Below are 19,377 nucleotides of genomic sequence, written 5' to 3' on the forward strand. Positions count from 1 at the left end.
AACACCTCACTTACACCAATGGACAGATCATCCAAAATGAAAATAAATAAGGAAACAGAAGCTTTAAATGACACAATAGACCAGATAGATTTAATTGATATTTATAGGACATTCCATCCAAAAACGGCAGACTACACTTTCTTCTCAAGTGCGCACGGAACATTCTCCAGGATAGATCACATCTTGGGTCACAAATCAAGCCTCAGTAAATTTAAGAAAATTGAAATCATATCAAGCATCTTTTCTGACTACAATGCTATGAGATCAGAAATGAATTACAGGGAAAAAACGTAAAAAAACACAAACACATGAAGGCTAAACAATACGTTACTAAACAACCAAGAGATTACTGAAGAAATCAAAGAGGAAATCAAAAAATACCTAGAGACAAATGACAATGAAAACACGACAATCCAAAACCTATGGGATGCAGCAAAAGCAGTTCTAAGAGGGAAGTTTATAGCTATACAAGCCTACCTCAAGAAACAAGAAAAATCTCAAATAAACAATCTAACCTTATACCTAAAGGAAATAGAGAAAGAAGAACAAACAAAACCCAAAGTTAGCAGAAGGAAAGAAATCATAAAGATCAGGGCAGAAATAAATGAAACAGAAACAAAGAAAACAATAGCAAACATCAATAAAACTAAAAGCTGGTTCTTTGAGAAGATAAATAAAATTTGTAAACCATTAGCCAGACTCATCAAGAAAAAGAGGGAGGGGCTTCCCTGGTGGCGCAGTGGTTGAGTCTGCCTGCCGATGCAGGGGACATGGCTTCGTGCCCCGGTCCGGGAAGATCCCACATGTCGCAGAGCGGCTAGACCCGTGAGCCATGGCCGCTGAGCCTGCATGTCCGGAGCCTGTGCTCCGCAACGGGAGAGGCCACAACAGTGAGAGGCCCGCGTACCGCAAAAAAAAAGAGGGGGAGGACTCAAATCAATAAAGTTAGAAATGAAAAAGGAGAAGTTACAACAGACACCACAGAAATACAAAGTATCCTAAGAGACTACTACAAGCAACTCCATGCCAATAAAAGAGACAACTTGGAAGAAATGGACAAATTCTTAGATAGGTATAACCTTCCACGACTGAACCAGGAAGAAAGAGAAAATATGAACACACCAATCACAAGCAATGAAATTGAAACTGTGAATGAAGATCTTCCAGCAAGGGCTTCCCTGGTGGCGCAGTGGTTGAGAGTCCGCCTGCCGATGCAGGGGACACGGGTTCGTGCCCCGGTCTGAGAAGATCCCACATGCCGCGGAGCGGCTAGGCCTGTGAGCCATGGCCGCTAAGCCTGCGAATCCGGAGCCTGTGCTCCGCAAGGGGAGAGGCCACAACAGTGAGAGGCCCACGTACTGCAAAAAAATAAATAAATATATAAATAAATGCTGGAGATGGTGTGGAGAAGAGGGAACCCTCTTGTACTGTTGGTGGGAATGTAAATACAGCCACTATGGAGAACAGCATGGAGGTTCCTTAAAAAACTAAAAATAGAACTACCATATGACCCAGCAATCCCACTACTGGGCATATATCCTGAGAAAACCATAATTCAAAAACACACATGTACCCAAATGTTCACTGCAGCACTATTTACAATAGCCAGGACATGGAGGCAACCTAAATGTCCGACAACAGATGAATGCATAAAGAAGATGTGGTACATATATACAATGGAATATTACTCAGCCATAAAAAGGAACGAAATTGGGTCATTTGTAGAGATGTGGATGGACCTAGAGTCTGTCATACAGAGTGAATTAAGTTAGGAAGAGAAAAACAAATATCGTATATTAACACATATATGTGGAATCTAGAGAAATAGTACAGATGAACCTATTGCAGGGCAGGAATAGAGATGCAGACGTAGAGAACAGACTTGTGATGTGGACACAGGGAGGGAATTGGGAGATTAGGATTGACATATATACACTACCATGTATAAAATAGATAACTAGTGGGAACCTGCTGTATAGCTCAGTGCTCTGTGATGACTTAAATGGGGGGATGGGGGTGGAGAGGTGGGAGGGAGGTCCAAAGTGAAGGAATATATGTATACATATAGCTGATTCACTTCATTGTACAGCAGAAACTAACACAACATTGTAAAGCAACTATACTCCAATAAAAAGAAAAAATATATAGATGCAAAAATCCTCAACTAAATATTAGCTAATCAGGGCTTCCCTGGTGGCGCAGTGGTTGAGAGTCCGCCTGCCGATGCAGGAGACACGGGTTCGTGCCCCAGTTCGGGAAGATCCCACATGCCGTGGAGCGGCTGGGCCCGTGAGCCATGGCCGCTGAGCCTGCGCGTCCGGAGCCTGTGCTCCGCAACAGGAGAGGTCACAACAATGAGAGGCCCGCGTACCGCAAAAAAAAAAAAAAGAAAGAAAGGAATATTAGCTAATCAAGCACCTAAAAAACTACTAAAAAGAACTATACACAACAACCAAGTAGGATCTATCCCAGGTATGTAAGGCTGGTTCAGAATTTGAAAATCATATAATGTAAGCTATCATCAATAGGCTGAAAAAGAAAAATCACATGATCTTATCAAGAAATGCAGAAAAAGCATGTGACAAAATCTAACACTCACTCATGATAAAAACTCTTAGTAAACTAGGAACAGAGGGGACTTTTTCAACTTGATAATGCCTGTCTACAAAAAACCTACACCTAACATCATACTTATTGGTGAGAAACTCTATAAACTTTCTGAGTTCAGGTACAAGGCAAGGATGTCCCCTCTCACCACTCCCTTTCAACACTGTATTAGAAGTCCTTGCTAATACAGTAAGGCAAGAGAAGGGAAAAAAGGTTAGCAGATTGGGAAGGCAGACATAAAACTATCTTTGTTCACATATGACATGATTGTCTACGTAATGTAGAAAATCTGAAAGCATTAACAAAAACAATCTCCTGGAACTAATAAGTGATTATTAGGTCACAGGATACAAGGTTAATAAACAAAAGTCAATTGCTTTTCTATACACCAACTGCATTCTGAAATTAAAACACAATACCATTTACATTAGCACCCAAAAAAGTGAAATATTTGGGTATAACATTTACATGAGGGGGACTTCCCTAGTGGTACAGTGGTTAAGAATCCACCTGCCAATGCAGGGGACACAGGTTTGAGCCCTGGTCCAGGAAGATCTCACATGCCGCAGAGCAACTAAGCCCATGCGCCGCAGCTACTCAGCCTGCGCTCCAGAGCCCGTGAGCCACAACTACTGAGCCCATGCACCACAACTACTGAAGCCCACGCACCCTAGAGCCTGAGCACTGCAACTACTGAGCCCACACGCCACAACTACTGAAGCCCGAGCACCCTAGGGCCGACGTGCCACAACTACTGAGCCTGCGCTCTGCAACCACTGAAGCCCATGCACCTAGAGCCTGTGCTCTGCAACAAGAGACGCCACCGCAACGAGCAGCCCACGCACCACAACAAAGAGTAGCGCTTGCTCGCTGCAACTAGAGAAAGCCCGCACACAGCAACAAAGACCCAAAGCAGCCAAAAAAATTTTAATTAATTAATTTTTTAAAAAACATCTATATGAGAAAAACTACAGAACTCTGAGGCACCAAGTCAAAGAAGAACTAAATAAATACAGAGATATCCCATTTTCATGGATTGAACACTCAATATTGTCGAGATGTCAGTTCCTCCCAATTTGATGTACAGATTCAATGCAATCCCAATCAAAATCCCAGCAAGTTGTTTATGGATATTAACAAACTGCTTCTAATCTTTATTGGGGGAGGTAAAAGACCTAGAACAGCCAACACAATACTGAAGGAGAAGTACAAAGTTGGAGGACTGATACTACCTGACTTCAAGACTTATTATAAAGGAATAGTAGTCAAGACAGTGTGGTACTGATGAAAGAATAGACAAAGAGATCAATGCAACAGAATAGAGGTCCCAGAAATAGACCCCCATAAGTATAGCCAACTGATCTTTGACCAAAAAGCAAAGGCAATATAATGGAGCAATGATAGTCTCTTCAACGAACGGAATTGGAACAAATGGACACCCACATGGAGAAAAATGGATCTAGGCAGAGATCTTACACCGTTCACAAAAATTAATTCAAAATGGATCATAGACCTAAATGTAAAACACAAACTATAAAACTCCTAGAATATAACACAGGAGAAAACCTAGATGACCTTGGGAATGGTGATGCCTTTTTAGATACACCTCCAAAAACACAATCCATAAAACAAGTAACTGATAAGCTGGACTTCATTAAAATTAAAATCTTCTGCTCTGCAAAATCTGATATCAAGAGAATTAGAAGACAAGCCACAGACTGGAAGAAAATACTTGCAAAAGACACACCTGATAAAGGACTATTATACAAAAAAGCAAAGAACTCTTAAAACTCAATAATAAGAAACAACCCTTGAGACACAGATGTAGAGAATAAACATATGGACACCAAGGGGGGAAAGCGGTGGGTGGTGGGGGGAGGTGGGGGGGTGGGATGAATTGAGAGATTGGGATTGACATATATACACTAATATGTATAAAATGGATGACTAGTAAGAACCTGCTGTATAAAAAAATAAATAAAATAAAATTCAAGAATTCAAAAAAAAAAAGAAACAACCCAATTGAAAACTGGGCCAAAGACCTTAAAATACTTCTCAACCAGGGAACTCCCTGGCGGTCCAGAGGTTAGGACTTGGCACTTTCACTGCAGGGGCCGGGGTTCGATCCCTGGTTGGGGAACTAAGATTCCGCAAGCGGCAAGGCACAGCCAAAAGAAAGAAAGAACTAAAACTCAATAACAAGAATACAAAACCCAATTAAAAAAAAAGACTTCTCACCAAAGAAGATACACTTCTTTATACAGGAGATGGCAAAGAAGCATATGAAAAGATGCCCCCACATCATATGTCATCAGGGAAATGCAAATTAAAACAATGAGATACAACTACCTACCTATCAGAATGGCCAAAATCTGGAACACTGACAACACCAAATGCTGGTGAGGTTAGAGAGCATTAGGTACGCTAATACAATGCTGGTATGAATGCAAATTGGTACAGCCATTTCAGAAGACAGTTGGCAGTTTCTTACAAAATTCATACTGTATGATCCATCAATTGCGCTCCTTGGTATTTACCCAAAGTAGTTAAAAACTTAAGTCTACACAAAAACCTGCACACAGATGTTTATACCAGCATTATTCATAATTGCCAAAACTTGGAAGCAACCAAGACGTCCTTCAGTAGGTAAATGGAGAAATAAACTGTGGTACATACAGACAATGGAATACAGTTCAGCACTAAAAAGAAATGATCTATCAAGCCACAAAAAACACACAGAGGAACCTTAAATGCACATAACTAAGTAAAAGAAGACAATCTGGAGCTACATACTATGTGATTCCAACTATATGACATTCTGGAAAAGGCAAAACTATAAAGACAATAGAAACATCAGTGGTTGCTGGTGGGATGGGGTATGAACAGGCAGAGCACAGTTAAAAAAACCGGTATATTATATATTTTTCCAAACCCATGAAATGGACAACACCAAGAATGAACCCTAAGGTAAACTAGACTTTGAGTGATTATGGTATGTCAGTGTAAGTTCACTCTTGGTAAGAAATGTACCATTCTGGTGAGTGATGTTGATAATGGGGGAGGCTATGCATATGTGGGGGCAGGGAACATATGGGAAATCTCTGTACCTCCCTCTCAATTTTGTTTGTAAACCTAAAACACCTCTAAAAATAGTCTCTTAAAAAAGAAAAAGAATTCCTGCTTTCTTAAAGTAACTAATACACCAACTTCATTCAGCAAATCTACTGAGTTGCCTACTATCTGCCAGGTGACATTTATTTGTTTGGTCATATATTCCACAAATACTTAATGAATACATACTATGTGTTCTAGATAAATGGGGATGTAATAATAAACAAAACAGATGAAGATCTCAGCCCTCATGAAGTTTACAGTCTAATGATGGGAAACAAACTAACAATAGATATGTGCAATGGTGACAGAACTATTAAGGGGTAAGAGGGGCAGACAGTGAAGGACAAAAAGTTCAGAGACTGGATAGAGGCAGGTCAGTGAGAGGGCCTGTTAATACATACATACAGAGTAATGAGGTTTGGCCTGAGAAGGTAAAATTGAGGAAAAATCTGCAGGATCAGATGAGGAAACAAGCCATAGGGATATCTAGGCAAACAGCAATCCAGACAGCACCTTAAGACTGAACTGTCTCAGTCCATGTTTCCCTACTGCCTATTGCTATATTTTTATACCTAGATGGCACTGGAAGGTTCTGAGATGAGAACTGACATTATGTAATTTTCATTTTAAAAGGATCACTCTAGCTGCTGCTCAGAACAAACCATAGGGCGGAAAAGATAAGATCAGTTAGGAGGCTGTATTAATCTAAGTGAAATGATTGGACCTGTGTGGTGGCAACGGAAACATTAAAAATGGTCAGATTCTATACAAACTTCGAAGGTACAATCAATAGGTCTTTGTAACGGACTAGATGTGCAGTAAAAGAAATCAAGGACGACCCAAGGCTTTTGGCCTATGCATGTGGAAGGAAAAACTGCCGTTTACTGAGATTTTAAAGACAAAAGGAAGAACACATGTGTCAACAAGATTACAAGTACAGTTTGGTGCATGTTAAGATGGATATAAAATGTTTATATGATGTTTATGAGATATTAAGATGTTTATAAGATATTCAATGTTGGGTACAACAGCTGGGTATAGGAATCTATAAAGTTCAAGAGAGAGATCTGGACTAGAGATAGAAACCTGGGAGCCTTTAGCATAGTTGTAATCACATAGCCAGTCTTTTCAGATTGGCTTCTTTTACTTAGTAATGTGCATTTAAGGTTCCCCCATATTTTCTTTGTGGCTTGATAGCTCATTTCCTTTTAGTGCTGAACAGTATTCCATTGTCTGTATGGTATTTAAAACCATTAGACTAAATGAGATTACCAAGCGAGTGAATGAAATAGAGACCTGAGAACTGGGCCCTGGGCCATACTAAATTTGAGAACATGAAAAGCAATCAGCAAAGGGATAGAGCAGCCAGTCAAGGAGAAAAAAAAACCCAGAGGAATGCGATATCCTAAAAGCCAAGTGAAGAAAATGTATCCAGGTAGTAGGCATAATTAATTGAATCAAATTGTGCTCTTAGGTCAAGTAAAATGTGCAAAAGACATAATCAGTGATTTGCAAGAACAGTTTCAGAGGAACGTTAAGGGTAAAGGTTGCCTGGAGGGGATTCAAGCCAGAATGTGAGAAGAGAAATTAAACAGACACAGACAATTCATTCAAGTAATTTTATTATAAAGGAAAGCAGAAAAATGGTGGTGTGGCTAGAGTGGGAAGAAGGGTCAAGAGAGGGTTTTTTCCTAAACATGGGAAAAGTAACAGCCAAAATATTCTACACTGATGGGAATGATCCAGTAGACAGGCAGAAACCAATAAACCAGGAAAGAGCAAAGAGACAACAACAGAAGCAATAACCAAGAATAGATGAAAAGAGATTAATCGAATACACCAGTGGAAGTAAGAATATTAATACACAAGTAAAATACAAGTCCAGTAAAAGTAACAACAGCAGCTTAACTTCTGTAAAATGTTCTCCAGCTTATAAAATAACTTTATACTTTTACTTCTTTGGATATTTATAACAATCCTCTAACAGAGTTATTACCTCCCACTTATATAAAGAAAAGCAAAGAACAACTCAGAGAAGTTAGGTAACTTGGTCAAAGTCACACTGCTATTAACAGGCAAAGCCAGAATACAAATCTCTATAAATTCCTTATTACAGGTATGTTAGCTTATGATTTAGAATGAAAACATGCTGAAGAAAATTTCCTCATTCATTAAGTATATTATCTTAAAAAGTGTTAACAAGGGACTTCCCTGGTGGTCCAATGGCTAAGACTCCATGCTCCCAACGCAAGGAGCCCGAGTTCGATCCCTGGTCAGGGAACTAGATCCCACATGCCACAACTAAGAGCTCACAAGCTGCAACTAAAGATCCCGCATGCCACAATGAAATCCCGTGTGCCACAATTAAGACCTGGCATAGCCAAATAAATAAATACTTTTTAAAAATAAGAATAAAAAGTGTTAACAAAACTAAACTTTGAAACATGTCTTAGAAAAAGGTTGTTTTGTACATCTATTGAAATTATTTTAAAAACAACGTTACTACTAAAAATTGTGACAGTGAAAATTTACTTTTTAAATGATGTTCATGGGTTTTCCATAATTATGAAAAGATCTCATGTTCTTCAGGAAAAAATCTGGGACATACAGGGCTTTTAAAAAGAACAGGATCTAGGGCTTCCCTGGTGGCGCAGCGGTTGAGAGTCCGCCTGCCGATGCAGGGGACACGGGTTCGTGCCCCGGTCTGAGAAGATCCCACATGCCGCGGAGCAGCTGGGCCCGTGAGCCATGGCCGCTGAGCCTGCGTGTCTGGAGCCTGTGCTCCGCAACGGGAGAGGCCACAGCAGTGAGAGGCCCGCGTACCGCAAAAAAAAAAAGAACAGGATCTAGGGGAAGATGGCGGAAGGGTAAGACGTGGAGATCACCTTCCTCCCTGCAGATACATCAGAAATACATCTACACGTGGACCAACTCCTACAGAACACCTACTAAACGCTGGCAGAAGACCTCAGACCTCCCAAAAGGCAAGAAGCTCCCCATGTACCTGGGTAGGGCAAAAGAAAAAACAGAGACAAAAGAATAGGGACAGGACCTGCACCAGTGGGAGGGAGCCATGAAGGAGGAAAGGTTTCCACACACTAGAAGCCCTTTCGTGGGCGGAGACTGTGGGTGGTGGAGGGGGGAAGCTTTGGAGCCGCGGAGGAGAGCGCAGCAACAGGGGTGCAGAGGGCAAAGTGGAGAGATTCCCGCACAGAGGATCGGTGCCGATCAGCACTCACCAACCCGAGAGGCTTGTCTGCTCACCCGCCGGGACGGGCAGGGCTGGGAGCTGAGGCTCGGGCTTCAGTCGGAGCGCAGGGAGAGGACTGGGGTTGGCGGCGTGAACACAGCCTGCAGGAGGTTAGTGCACCACGGCTAGCCGGGAGGGAGTCCGGGGGAAAAAGTCTGGACCTGCCGAAGAGGCAAGAGACTTTTTCTTCCCTTTTCGTTTCCTGGTGCGCGAGGAGAGTGGATTAAGAGCGCTGCTTAAAGGAGCTCCAGAGACGGGTGCGAGCCGCAGCTAACAGCGCGGACCCCAGAGATGGTCATGAGACGCTAAGGCTGCTGCTGCCACCACCAAGAATCCTGTGTGCAAGCGTAAGTCACTATCCACACCTCCCTTCTGGGGAGACTGTGCAGCCCGCCACTGCCAGGGTCCCGGGATCCAGGGACAACTTCCCCGGGAGAACGCACGGTGCGCCTCAGACTGGTGCAATGTCACGCTGGCCTCTGCCGCCGCAGGATCCGCACCCCCGCACTCCATACCCCTCCCTTCCCCCGGCCTGAGTGAGCCAGAGCCCCCGAATCAGCAGCTCCTTTAACCCCGTCCTGTCTGAGCGAAGAACAGACACCCTCAGTCGACCTACACGCAGAGGCGGGGCCAAATCCAAAGCTGAACCCCAGGAGCTGTGCGAACAAAGAAGAGAAAGGGAAATCTCTCCCAGCAGCCTCAGGAGCAGCAGATTAAATCTCCACAATCAACTTGATGTACCCTGCATCTGTGCAATACCTGAATAGACAACGAATCATCCCAAATTGAGGAGGTGGACTTTGAGAGCAAGATTTATTATTTTTTCCCCTTTTCCTCTTTTTGTGAGTGTGTATGTGTATGCTTCTGTGTGAGATTTTGTCTGTATAGCTTTGCTTTCACCATTTGTCCTAGGGTTCTATCCATCCGTTTTTCTGTCTGTTTTTACTTTTTAAAAAAAATTTTTTTAATAATTATTTTTTTATTTTAATAACTTTATTTTATTTTACCTTACTTTATTTTCTTTTCTTTTATCCTCTTCCTTCCTTCCTCCCTCCCTCCCCCCTCCCTCCCTCCCTTCCTCTCTTCCTCTCTTTCTCTTTCTCTCTCTCTTTCTTTCTTTCTACTTTTTCTCCCTTTTATTCTGAGCCATGTGGATGAAAGGCTCTTGGTGCTGCAGCCAGGAGTCAGTGCTGTGCCTCTGATGTGGGAGAGCCAACTTCAGGACACTGGTCCACAAGAGACCTCCCAGCTCCACGTAATATCAACGGCAAAAATCTCCCAGAGATATCCATCTCAACACCAGCCCCCAGCTTCACTCAACGACCAGCAAGCTACAGTGCTGGACACCCTATTTCAAACAACTAGCAAGACAGGAACACAACCCCACCCATTAGCAGAGAGGCTGCCTAAAATCATAATAAGTCCACAGACACCCCAAAACACACCACCAGATGTGGACCTGCCCACCAGAAAGACAAGATCAAGCCTGATCCACCAGAACATAGGCACTAGTCCCCTCCACCAGGAAGCCTACACAACCCACTGAACCAACTTTAGCCACTAGGGACAGACACCAAAAACAACGGGAACTACGAACCTGCAGCCTGCAAAAAGGAAACCCCAAACACAGTAAGATAAGCAAAATGAGAAGACAGAAAAACACACAGCAGATGAAGGAGCAAGATAAAAACCCACTAGACCTAACAAATGAAGAGGAAATAGGCAATCTACCTGAAAAAGAATTCAGAATAATGATAGTAAACATGATCCAAAATCTTGGAAAAGAATAGAGAAAATGCAAGAAACATTTAACAAGGACCTAGAAGAACTAAAGAGGAAACAAGCAATGATGAACAACACAATAAAGGAAATTAAAAATACTCTAGAAGGGATCAATAGCAGAATAACTGAGGCAGAAGAACGGATAAGTGACCTGGAAGATAAAATAGTGGAAATAACTACTGCAGAGAAGAATAAAGAAAAAAGAATGAAAAGAACTGAGGACAGTCTCAGAGACCTCTGGGACAACATTAAACGCACCAACATTCGAATTATAGGGGTTCCAGAAGAAGAAGAGAAAAAGAAAGGGACTGAGAAAATATTTGAAGAGATTATAGTTGAAAACGTCCCTAATATTGGAAAGAAAATAGTTAATCAAGTCCAGGAAGCACAGAGAGTCCCATACAGGATAAATCCAAGGAGAAACACGCCAAGACACATATTAATCAAACTGTCAAAAATTAAATACAAAGAAAATATATTAAAAGCAGCAAGGGAAAAACAACAAATAACACACAAGGGAATCCCCATAAGGTTAACAGCTGATCTTTCAACAGAAACTCTGCAAGCCAGAAGGGACTGGCAGGACATATTTAAAGTGATGAAAGAGAAAAACCTACAACCAAGATTACTCTACCCAGCAAGGATCTCATTCATATTTGATGGAGAAATTAAAATCTTTACAGACAGGCAAAAGCTGAGAGAGTTCAGCACCACCAAACCAGCTTCACAACAAATGCTAAAGGATCTTCTCTAGGCAAGAAACACAAGAGAAGGAAAAGACCTACAATAACAGACCCAAAACAATGAAGAAAATGGGAATAGGAACATACATATCGATAATTACCTTAAATGTAAATGGATTAAATGCTCCCACCAAAAGACACAGAATGGCTGAATGGATACAAAAACAAGACCCATATATATATGCTGTCTAGAAGAGACCCACTTCAGACCTAGAGACACATACAGACTGAAAGTGAGGGGATGGAAAAAGATATTCCATGCAAATGGAAACCAAAAGAAAGCTGGAGTAGCAATTCTCATATCAGACAAAATAGACTTTAAAATAAAGACTATTAGAAGAGACAAAGAAGGACACTACGTAATGATCAAGGGATCGATCCAAGAAGAAGATATAACAATTGTAAATATTTATGCACCCAACATAGGAGCACCTCAGTACATAAGGCAAATACTAACAGCCATAAAAGGGGAAATCGACAGTAACACATTCATAGTAGGGGACTTTAACATCCCATTTTCACCAATGGACAGATCATCCAAAATGAAAATAAATAAGGAAACAAAAGCTTTAAATGATACATTAAACAAGACGGACTTAATTGATATTTATAGGACATTCCATCCAAAAATAACAGAATACACATTTTTTTCAAGTTCTCATGGAATATTCTCCAGGATAGATCATATCTTGGGTCACAAATCAAGCCTTGGCAAATTTAACAAAACTGAAATTGTATCAAGTATCTTTTCCGACCACAACGCTATGAGACTAGATATCAATTACAGGAGAAGATCTGTAAAAAATACAAACACATGGAGGCTAAACAATACACTACTTAATAACGAAGTGATCACTGAAGAAATCAAAGGGGAAATAAAAAAATATCTAGAAACAAATGACAATGGAGACACGATGACCCAAAACCTATGGGATGCAGCAAAAGCAGTTCTAAGAGGGAAGTTTATAGCAATACAAGCCCACCTTAAGAAACAGGAAACATCTCGAATAAACAACCTAAACTTGCACCTAAAGCAATTAGAGAAAGAAGAACAAAAAAACCCCAAAGTTAGCAGAAGGAAAGAAATCATAAAAATCAGATCAGAAATATATGAAAAAGAAATAAAGGAAACGATAGCAAAGATCAATAAAACTAAAAGCTGGTTCTTTGAGAAGATAAACATAATAGATAAACCATTAGCCACACTCATCAAGAAAAAAAGGGAGAAGACTCAAATCAATAGAATTAGAAATGAAAAAGGAGAAGTAACAACTGACACTGTAGAAATACAAAAGATCATGAGAGATTACTACAAGCAGCTCTATGCCAATAAAATGGACAATCTGGAAGAAATGGACAAATTCTTAGAAATGCACAACCTGCCAAGACTGAATCAGGAAGAAGTAGAAAATATGAACAGACCAATCACAAGCACTGAAATTGAAACTGTGATTAAAAAATTTTCCAACAAACAAAAGCCCAGGATCAGATGGCTTCACAGGCGAATTCTATCAAACACATAGAGAAGAGCTAACACCTACCCTTCTCAAACTCTTCCAAAGTATAGCAGAGGGAGAAACATTCCCAAACTCATTCTACGAGGCCACCATCACCCTGATATGAAAACCAGACAAGGATGTCACAAAGAAGGAAAACTACAAGCCAATATCACTGATGAACATAGATGCAAAACTCCTCAACAAAATACTAGCCAACAGAATCCAACAGCACATTAAAAGGATCATACACCATGATCAAGTGGGGTTTATTCCAGTAATGCAAGGATTCTTCAATATACACAAATCAATCAATGTGATACACCATATTAACAAATCGAAGGAGAAAAACCATATGGTCATCTCAATAGATGCAGAGAAAGCTTTTGACAAAATTCAACACCCATTTATGATAAAAACCCTCCAGAAAGTAGGCATAGAGGGAACTTTCCTCAACATAATAAAGGCCATATATGACAAACCCACAGCCAACATTGTCCTCAATGGTGAAAAACTGAAAGCATTTCCACTAAGATCAGGAACAAGACAAGGTTGCCCATTTTCACCACTCTTATTCAACATAGTTTTGGAAGTTTTAGCCACAGCAATCAGAGAAGAAAAGGAAATAAAAGGAATCCAAATCGGAAAAGAAGAAGTAAAGCTGTCACTGTTTGTAGATGACATGATACTATGCAGAGAGAATCCTAAAGATGCTACCAGAAAACTACTAGAGCTAATCAATGAATTTGGTAAAGTAGCAGGATACAAAATTAATGCACAGAAATCTCTGGCATTCTTACACACTAATGATGAAAAATCTGAAAGTAAAATCAAGAAAACAATCCCATTTACTACTTTAACAAAAAGAATAAAATATCTAGGAATAAACCTACCTAAGGAGACAAAAGACCTGTATGCAGAAAATTATAAGACACTGATGAAAGAAATTAAAGATGATACAAATAGATAGAGAGATATACCATGCTCTTGGATTGGAAGAATCAACGTTGTGAAAATGACTCTACTACCCAAAGCAATCTACAGATTCAATGCAATCCATATCAAACTACCACTGGCATTTTTCACAGAAGTAGAACAAAAAATTTCACAATTTGTATGGAAACACAAAAGACCCTGAATAGCCAAAGCAATCTTGAGAACGAAAAACGGAGCTGGAGGAATCAGGCTACCTGACTTCAGACTATACTACAAAGCTACAGTAATCAAGACAGTATGGTACTGGCACAAAAACAGAAATACAGATCAATGGAACAGGATAGAAAGCCCAGAGATAAACCCACGCACATATGGTCACCTTATATTTGATAAAGGAGGCAGGAATGTACAGTGGAGAAAGGACAGCCTCTTCAAAAAGTGGTGCTGGGAAAACTGGACAGCTACATGTAAAAATATGAGATTAGATCACTCCTTAACACCATACACAAAAATAAGCTCAAAATGGATTAAAGACCTAAACGTAAGGCCAGAAACTATCAAACTCTTCGAGGAAAACATAGGCAGAACACTCTATGACATAAATCACAGCATGATCCTTTTTGACCCACCTCCTAGAGAAATGGAAATAAAACCAAAAACAAACAAATGGGACCTAATGAAACTTCAAAGCTTTTGCACAGCAAGGAAACCATAAACAAGACCAAAAGACAACCCTCAGAATGGGAGAAAATATTTGCAAATGAAGTTACTGACAAAGGATTTATCTCCAAAATTTACAAGCAGCTCATGCAGCTCAATAACAAAAAAACAAACAACTCAATCCAAAAATGGGCAGAAGACCTAAATAGACATTTCTCCAAAGAAGTTATACAGACTGCCAACAAACACATGAAAGAATGCTCAACATCATTAATCATTAGAGAAATTCAAGTTAAAACTACAATGAGATATCATCTCATACCAGTCAGAATGGCCATCATCAAAAAATCTAGAAACAATAAATGCTGGAGAGGGTGTGGAGAAAAGGGAACACTCTAGCACTGCTGGTGGGAATGTGAATTGGTACAGCCACTATGGAGAACAGTATGGAGGTTCCGTAAAAAACTACAAATAGAACTACCATATGACCCAGCAATCCCACTACTGGGCATATACCCTGAGAAAACCATAATTCAAAAATATTCATGTACTAAAATGTTCATTGCAGCTCTATTTACAATAGCCAGGAGATGGAAACAACCTACAGGAGATGGAAACAACCTAAGTGTCCATCATCGGCTGAATGGATAAAGAAGATGTGGCACATATATACAATGGAATATTACTCAGCCATAAAAAGAAACGAAATTGAGCTATTTGTAATGAGGTGGATGGACCTAGAGTCTGTCATACAGAGTGAAGTAAGTCAGAAAGAGAAAGACAAATACCGTATGCTAACACATATATATGGAATTTAAGGGGAAAAAAATGTCATGAAGAACCTAGGGGTAAGACAGGAATAAAGACACCGACGTACTAGAGAATGGACTTGAGGATATGGGGAGGGGGAAGGGTAAGCTGTGACTAAGCGAGAGAGTGGCATGGACATATATACACTACCAAACGTAAAACAGATAGCTAGTGGGAAGCAGCCGCATAGCATAGGGAGATCAGCTCAGTGCTTTGTGACCACCTAGAGGGGTGGGATAGGGAGGATGGGAGGGAGGGAGACGCAAGAGCGAAGAGATATGGGAACATATGTATATGTATAACTGATTCACTTTGTTATAAAGCAGAAACTAACACACCATTGTAAAGCAATTATACTCCAATAAAGATGTAAAAAAAAAATTAATAAAAAGAACAAAATTCGTCCATAATACCACCAACCACCTTAGCTGACAAGGTAATTTGTTTCCTTCCAGAAAAGTATTTTAATATAAGGTGTTTTATATTTACTTCTCTACTCAATGATGGTTCCTGACCTCTACTGAGAGTATGTATGTTCCTGGGACTTATAATCAAGGCAAACATGTGTAACAGCAAAGATATTGAACTATGGCTTCTGGTATCAAAGGAACACATGAAGCAATCAGAATTGTAATCTAGTACACCTAACACAGAGATTTTTTTAAGTCTTAGCATTTCTTACCTGGTTATTTTCTTCATCCTCAAATACAAAATCTTGCTGCATAACTTCATTGTCTAAATTAGTGCTAGCCACAGGTTCTGAACAGTCTCTGTTACATTCACTGGCATTAATAATACCATCAGCAATATCAACCCTAGTAATGAAGATTAAAAAGTCAGATCAGGCCACATGTTGAATACGTAATGCTTTAAAATAAATAAATAAAAGTAACAATCTGAAACTTTTCCTTGTCAAAGAAAATTTGTCTTTTTCATAAAGAACCACAGTTTCTTTATCTTGCCAAGTTAGATTATTAAGTGTACAAAGTTTATTTTTGTCTCTCCATGGGATGTTGTGAGGAACCTACCTGGTTTGCTATCCACTTTGAATATTTTCAAAAGCAAATAAATGGTTTTAAAAATAATTTATGTGCCAAAATAATGATTTCCCTTATAAATGCATACTCTAAATCATAATAATGACCTGTTTACTGATTTAAGAAAAGTCTAGCACTAGGTACCAGAGTGTCCAACACCTTATCAAGTACAACAGGAATAGCTTCCTACTGCATATTTTTTCATCTTATATAATTTAGAATATGCACAACACTGCAGGTTTTTGTTTACAAAGATGATACCACTATTAATGAGAATATGAGTTATTTCCATAATACTGTCTGAGTATGGGCATAGGTTTTCAGGATCTCTAGCTAACTTAAGGGCAAACTCCAAGGAATCTGCTTATATTATATCCTTTGAAACATTTTCCTACTACTTCCAACTTTTAGATACTGCTTCTTTCCTTCATATTCAACTCAAATACTCCCTAGATCCACTTGTATAGTTCAAATCATGCCTTCAAAGCACATAAATCGGGGCCATCATATCGAGCTGCACAGGCTGGTGATGCCATCTATGCAGACTACATGGCACACCTGCAGTTGTACAATACGGTATTCCATAAACATATTCCAAGCATTGGTTTTTATATCCATTAATTTTTCAGTTTTATTTCATACTATTTGATAGCTAGTCTAGTATACTTGACACATTTGGCCTTTTAAAAATCTAATTCTTAACAACAAAAACAGAATTCTACCCAGTCATCAATTTTTTTTGCCTTCCTATGAATTCTCCAAATTTGGGTACATCTTTCTTAAGATCATGATCGATGCTGCTCTGTAGATCTGTCCCCAGAACAAAAACTGATCAACGCAAACTATGAAATCATTGCACTGTGGTCTCAGAGAAAGGAACCTATATATCCTAAAGTGCAGGGCTGAGGTAACAGGAAAGGAGATGAAGTTTTTGTCATTTAAAGGTAACAAGTCAGATGAAAAGTGGATTAAAGGTAACAAGTCAGATGAAAAGTGGAGTAACATCACACATCACACAGTACATAGAGTACTTTTAACTTACACAAATTCAATTATTAACAGCTAACCTAAAACAAAGGCATGTAGGGAGGGCAAAGGCTGGAGGCAGGTGATAAGTTAAATAGCAAAGGATGATTCCATCTACCATTTCACTCAATGACCATGTGCACTAGGAGTGATGTCAATCTGCTGTCCCTGTACCTATCTGTCTAGATAACTGCATGTCATGGTGTGACCATTTGGAGAACAGACTACAGTTCTACTTTTTTAAAAGTTATTTTTCATATAACATGGATCCTAAAAGTAAGCTTGCTACTTCATCTGGTGTTCACAGGCTGTGTTGGACTTAATGCCTACTACCTTAATGGAAGACTTATGAGATTTTCAATGTTAAGAAGTATACACAATTTATATGCAAATATATACAAAGTCACTTTTCACACTGACTTTCAGAAATGCTCAAGTAAGATGACACCCCATCATTTAAGAAAAAATACAGTTTTTTAAAAGAAAAAACAATTTTATAACTCAATAAATAACAGTAAAATGTTTTAAAAGTTTCTTACTGGTTATTAGATCCTTCCCCATCACAATTAACACTTCCTGCTTCATTATTACACACCAGACTTTGCTGTTGTAAATTCTTAAGATCATGATCTATGCTGCTCTGCAGATCAAAAAGGTGCTGTTCCACAGCTGCTCTAATTGTTCTTTCTAAAATGCTATAAAACAGAACACATTTTAGTGAGAAGCAGTCACCCTAACTAGTTATTTGGTCACATAAACACAAACTTTAAAATATACAACCAGTTTAAAAAAAAAATGTATAATGGTATATAAATGAACAGGCTAGAGGGGAAAAAGAAATAGGAAAACATAATATTGGCTTAAATTTTTAAATGAAATTTGCCCAAATAAGATATACAAATCAATCATAATGTCACTATTACTACTGAGGCATGAATGATCACTTGGCCCAGTAATTCACTCCTCACCTCAATACATATAAAGCCATTTAAAAAGACTTCAGGGAATTCCCTGGCGGTCCAGTGATTAGGACTCCGCGCTTCCACTGCAAGGAGCACGGGTTCGATCCCTGGTCAGGGAACTAGGATCCCGCATGTTGTGTGCCACGGCATGCATGCATGCATGCATACATACATACATAAATAAAGCAGCCATTAAAAAAAAAACTTCATAAAAAAGCTCTTTTGACATTTTCAATCATTTCAGAAGATCAAAAAAAATCAACTGAGGGGCTTCCCTGGTGGCGCAGTGGTTGAGAGTCCGCCTGCCGATGCAGGGCACACGGGTTCGTGCCCCGGTCCGGGAAGATCCCACATGCCGCGGAGCGGCTGGGCCCATGAGCCATGGCCGCTGAGCCTGCGCGTCTGGAGCCTGTGCTCCGCAACAGGAGAGGCCACAACAGTGAGAGGCCCGCGTACCGCAAAAAAAAAAAAAAAAAATCAAGTGAAAAAAAGTTCATCTTTATTCTGTATGTGAGTGTAATTCATTCCTTCTTCATTTGTTCTGACTGAAGTACATAAAATACTGGTTTCACTGCCTTATGTACAATCCTTCCTCTAAAGTAAGTAAAATAAATACATGATTTTAATTTCTACAGTTTAGTAATATTTTTTTTTAATTTTTAAATTGTCTTCTGTAAGTATACTACTTACTCCACAGAGGCTGGTAAGATGCTGATAGGAGATATATGGGCACTGTAATCAAAGAAATAAATCAGCTATAAAATTTTCAATACTAAATGACTATAAAATGTGGTGAAAACTGCCACATTTACACTACCCTTGATACACCCAGGAGAACATGCACTAAGTTTATTATTCTAATTTTCTAAAGAAATTATTTTTCACATAAGAAGACCCTTAAAATACATACTGTGTGTGTGTGTGTGTGTGTGTGTGTGTGTGTGTGTGTGTGTG

General features: G+C 39.6%; 1 protein-coding gene across 14 annotated transcripts in view; it reads right to left on the reverse strand.

Moving 5' to 3' along the window:
- Positions 1-19,377, reverse strand: part of FAM13B (family with sequence similarity 13 member B) — an 89,304-nt gene that overhangs the window by 24,803 nt on the left and 45,124 nt on the right. For 11 of the 14 annotated variants that reach the window (XM_073802564.1, XM_033853211.2, XM_073802565.1 and 8 more), the window contains 3 exons: positions 19,114-19,155; positions 18,001-18,156; positions 16,081-16,213 (listed from right to left, as the gene is read on the reverse strand). In XM_073802564.1, the coding sequence (XP_073658665.1) occupies positions 16,081-16,213; positions 18,001-18,156; positions 19,114-19,155 (331 nt within the window). The remainder of the gene's footprint in view (positions 1-16,080; positions 16,214-18,000; positions 18,157-19,113; positions 19,156-19,377) is intronic. The other 3 variants (XM_033853213.2, XM_019924474.3, XM_019924472.3) reach the window with 2 other exon arrangements.

The sequence above is a fragment of the Tursiops truncatus genome, chromosome 3, assembly GCF_011762595.2.
Source record: "Tursiops truncatus isolate mTurTru1 chromosome 3, mTurTru1.mat.Y, whole genome shotgun sequence".
Lineage (NCBI taxonomy): Eukaryota > Metazoa > Chordata > Mammalia > Artiodactyla > Delphinidae > Tursiops > Tursiops truncatus.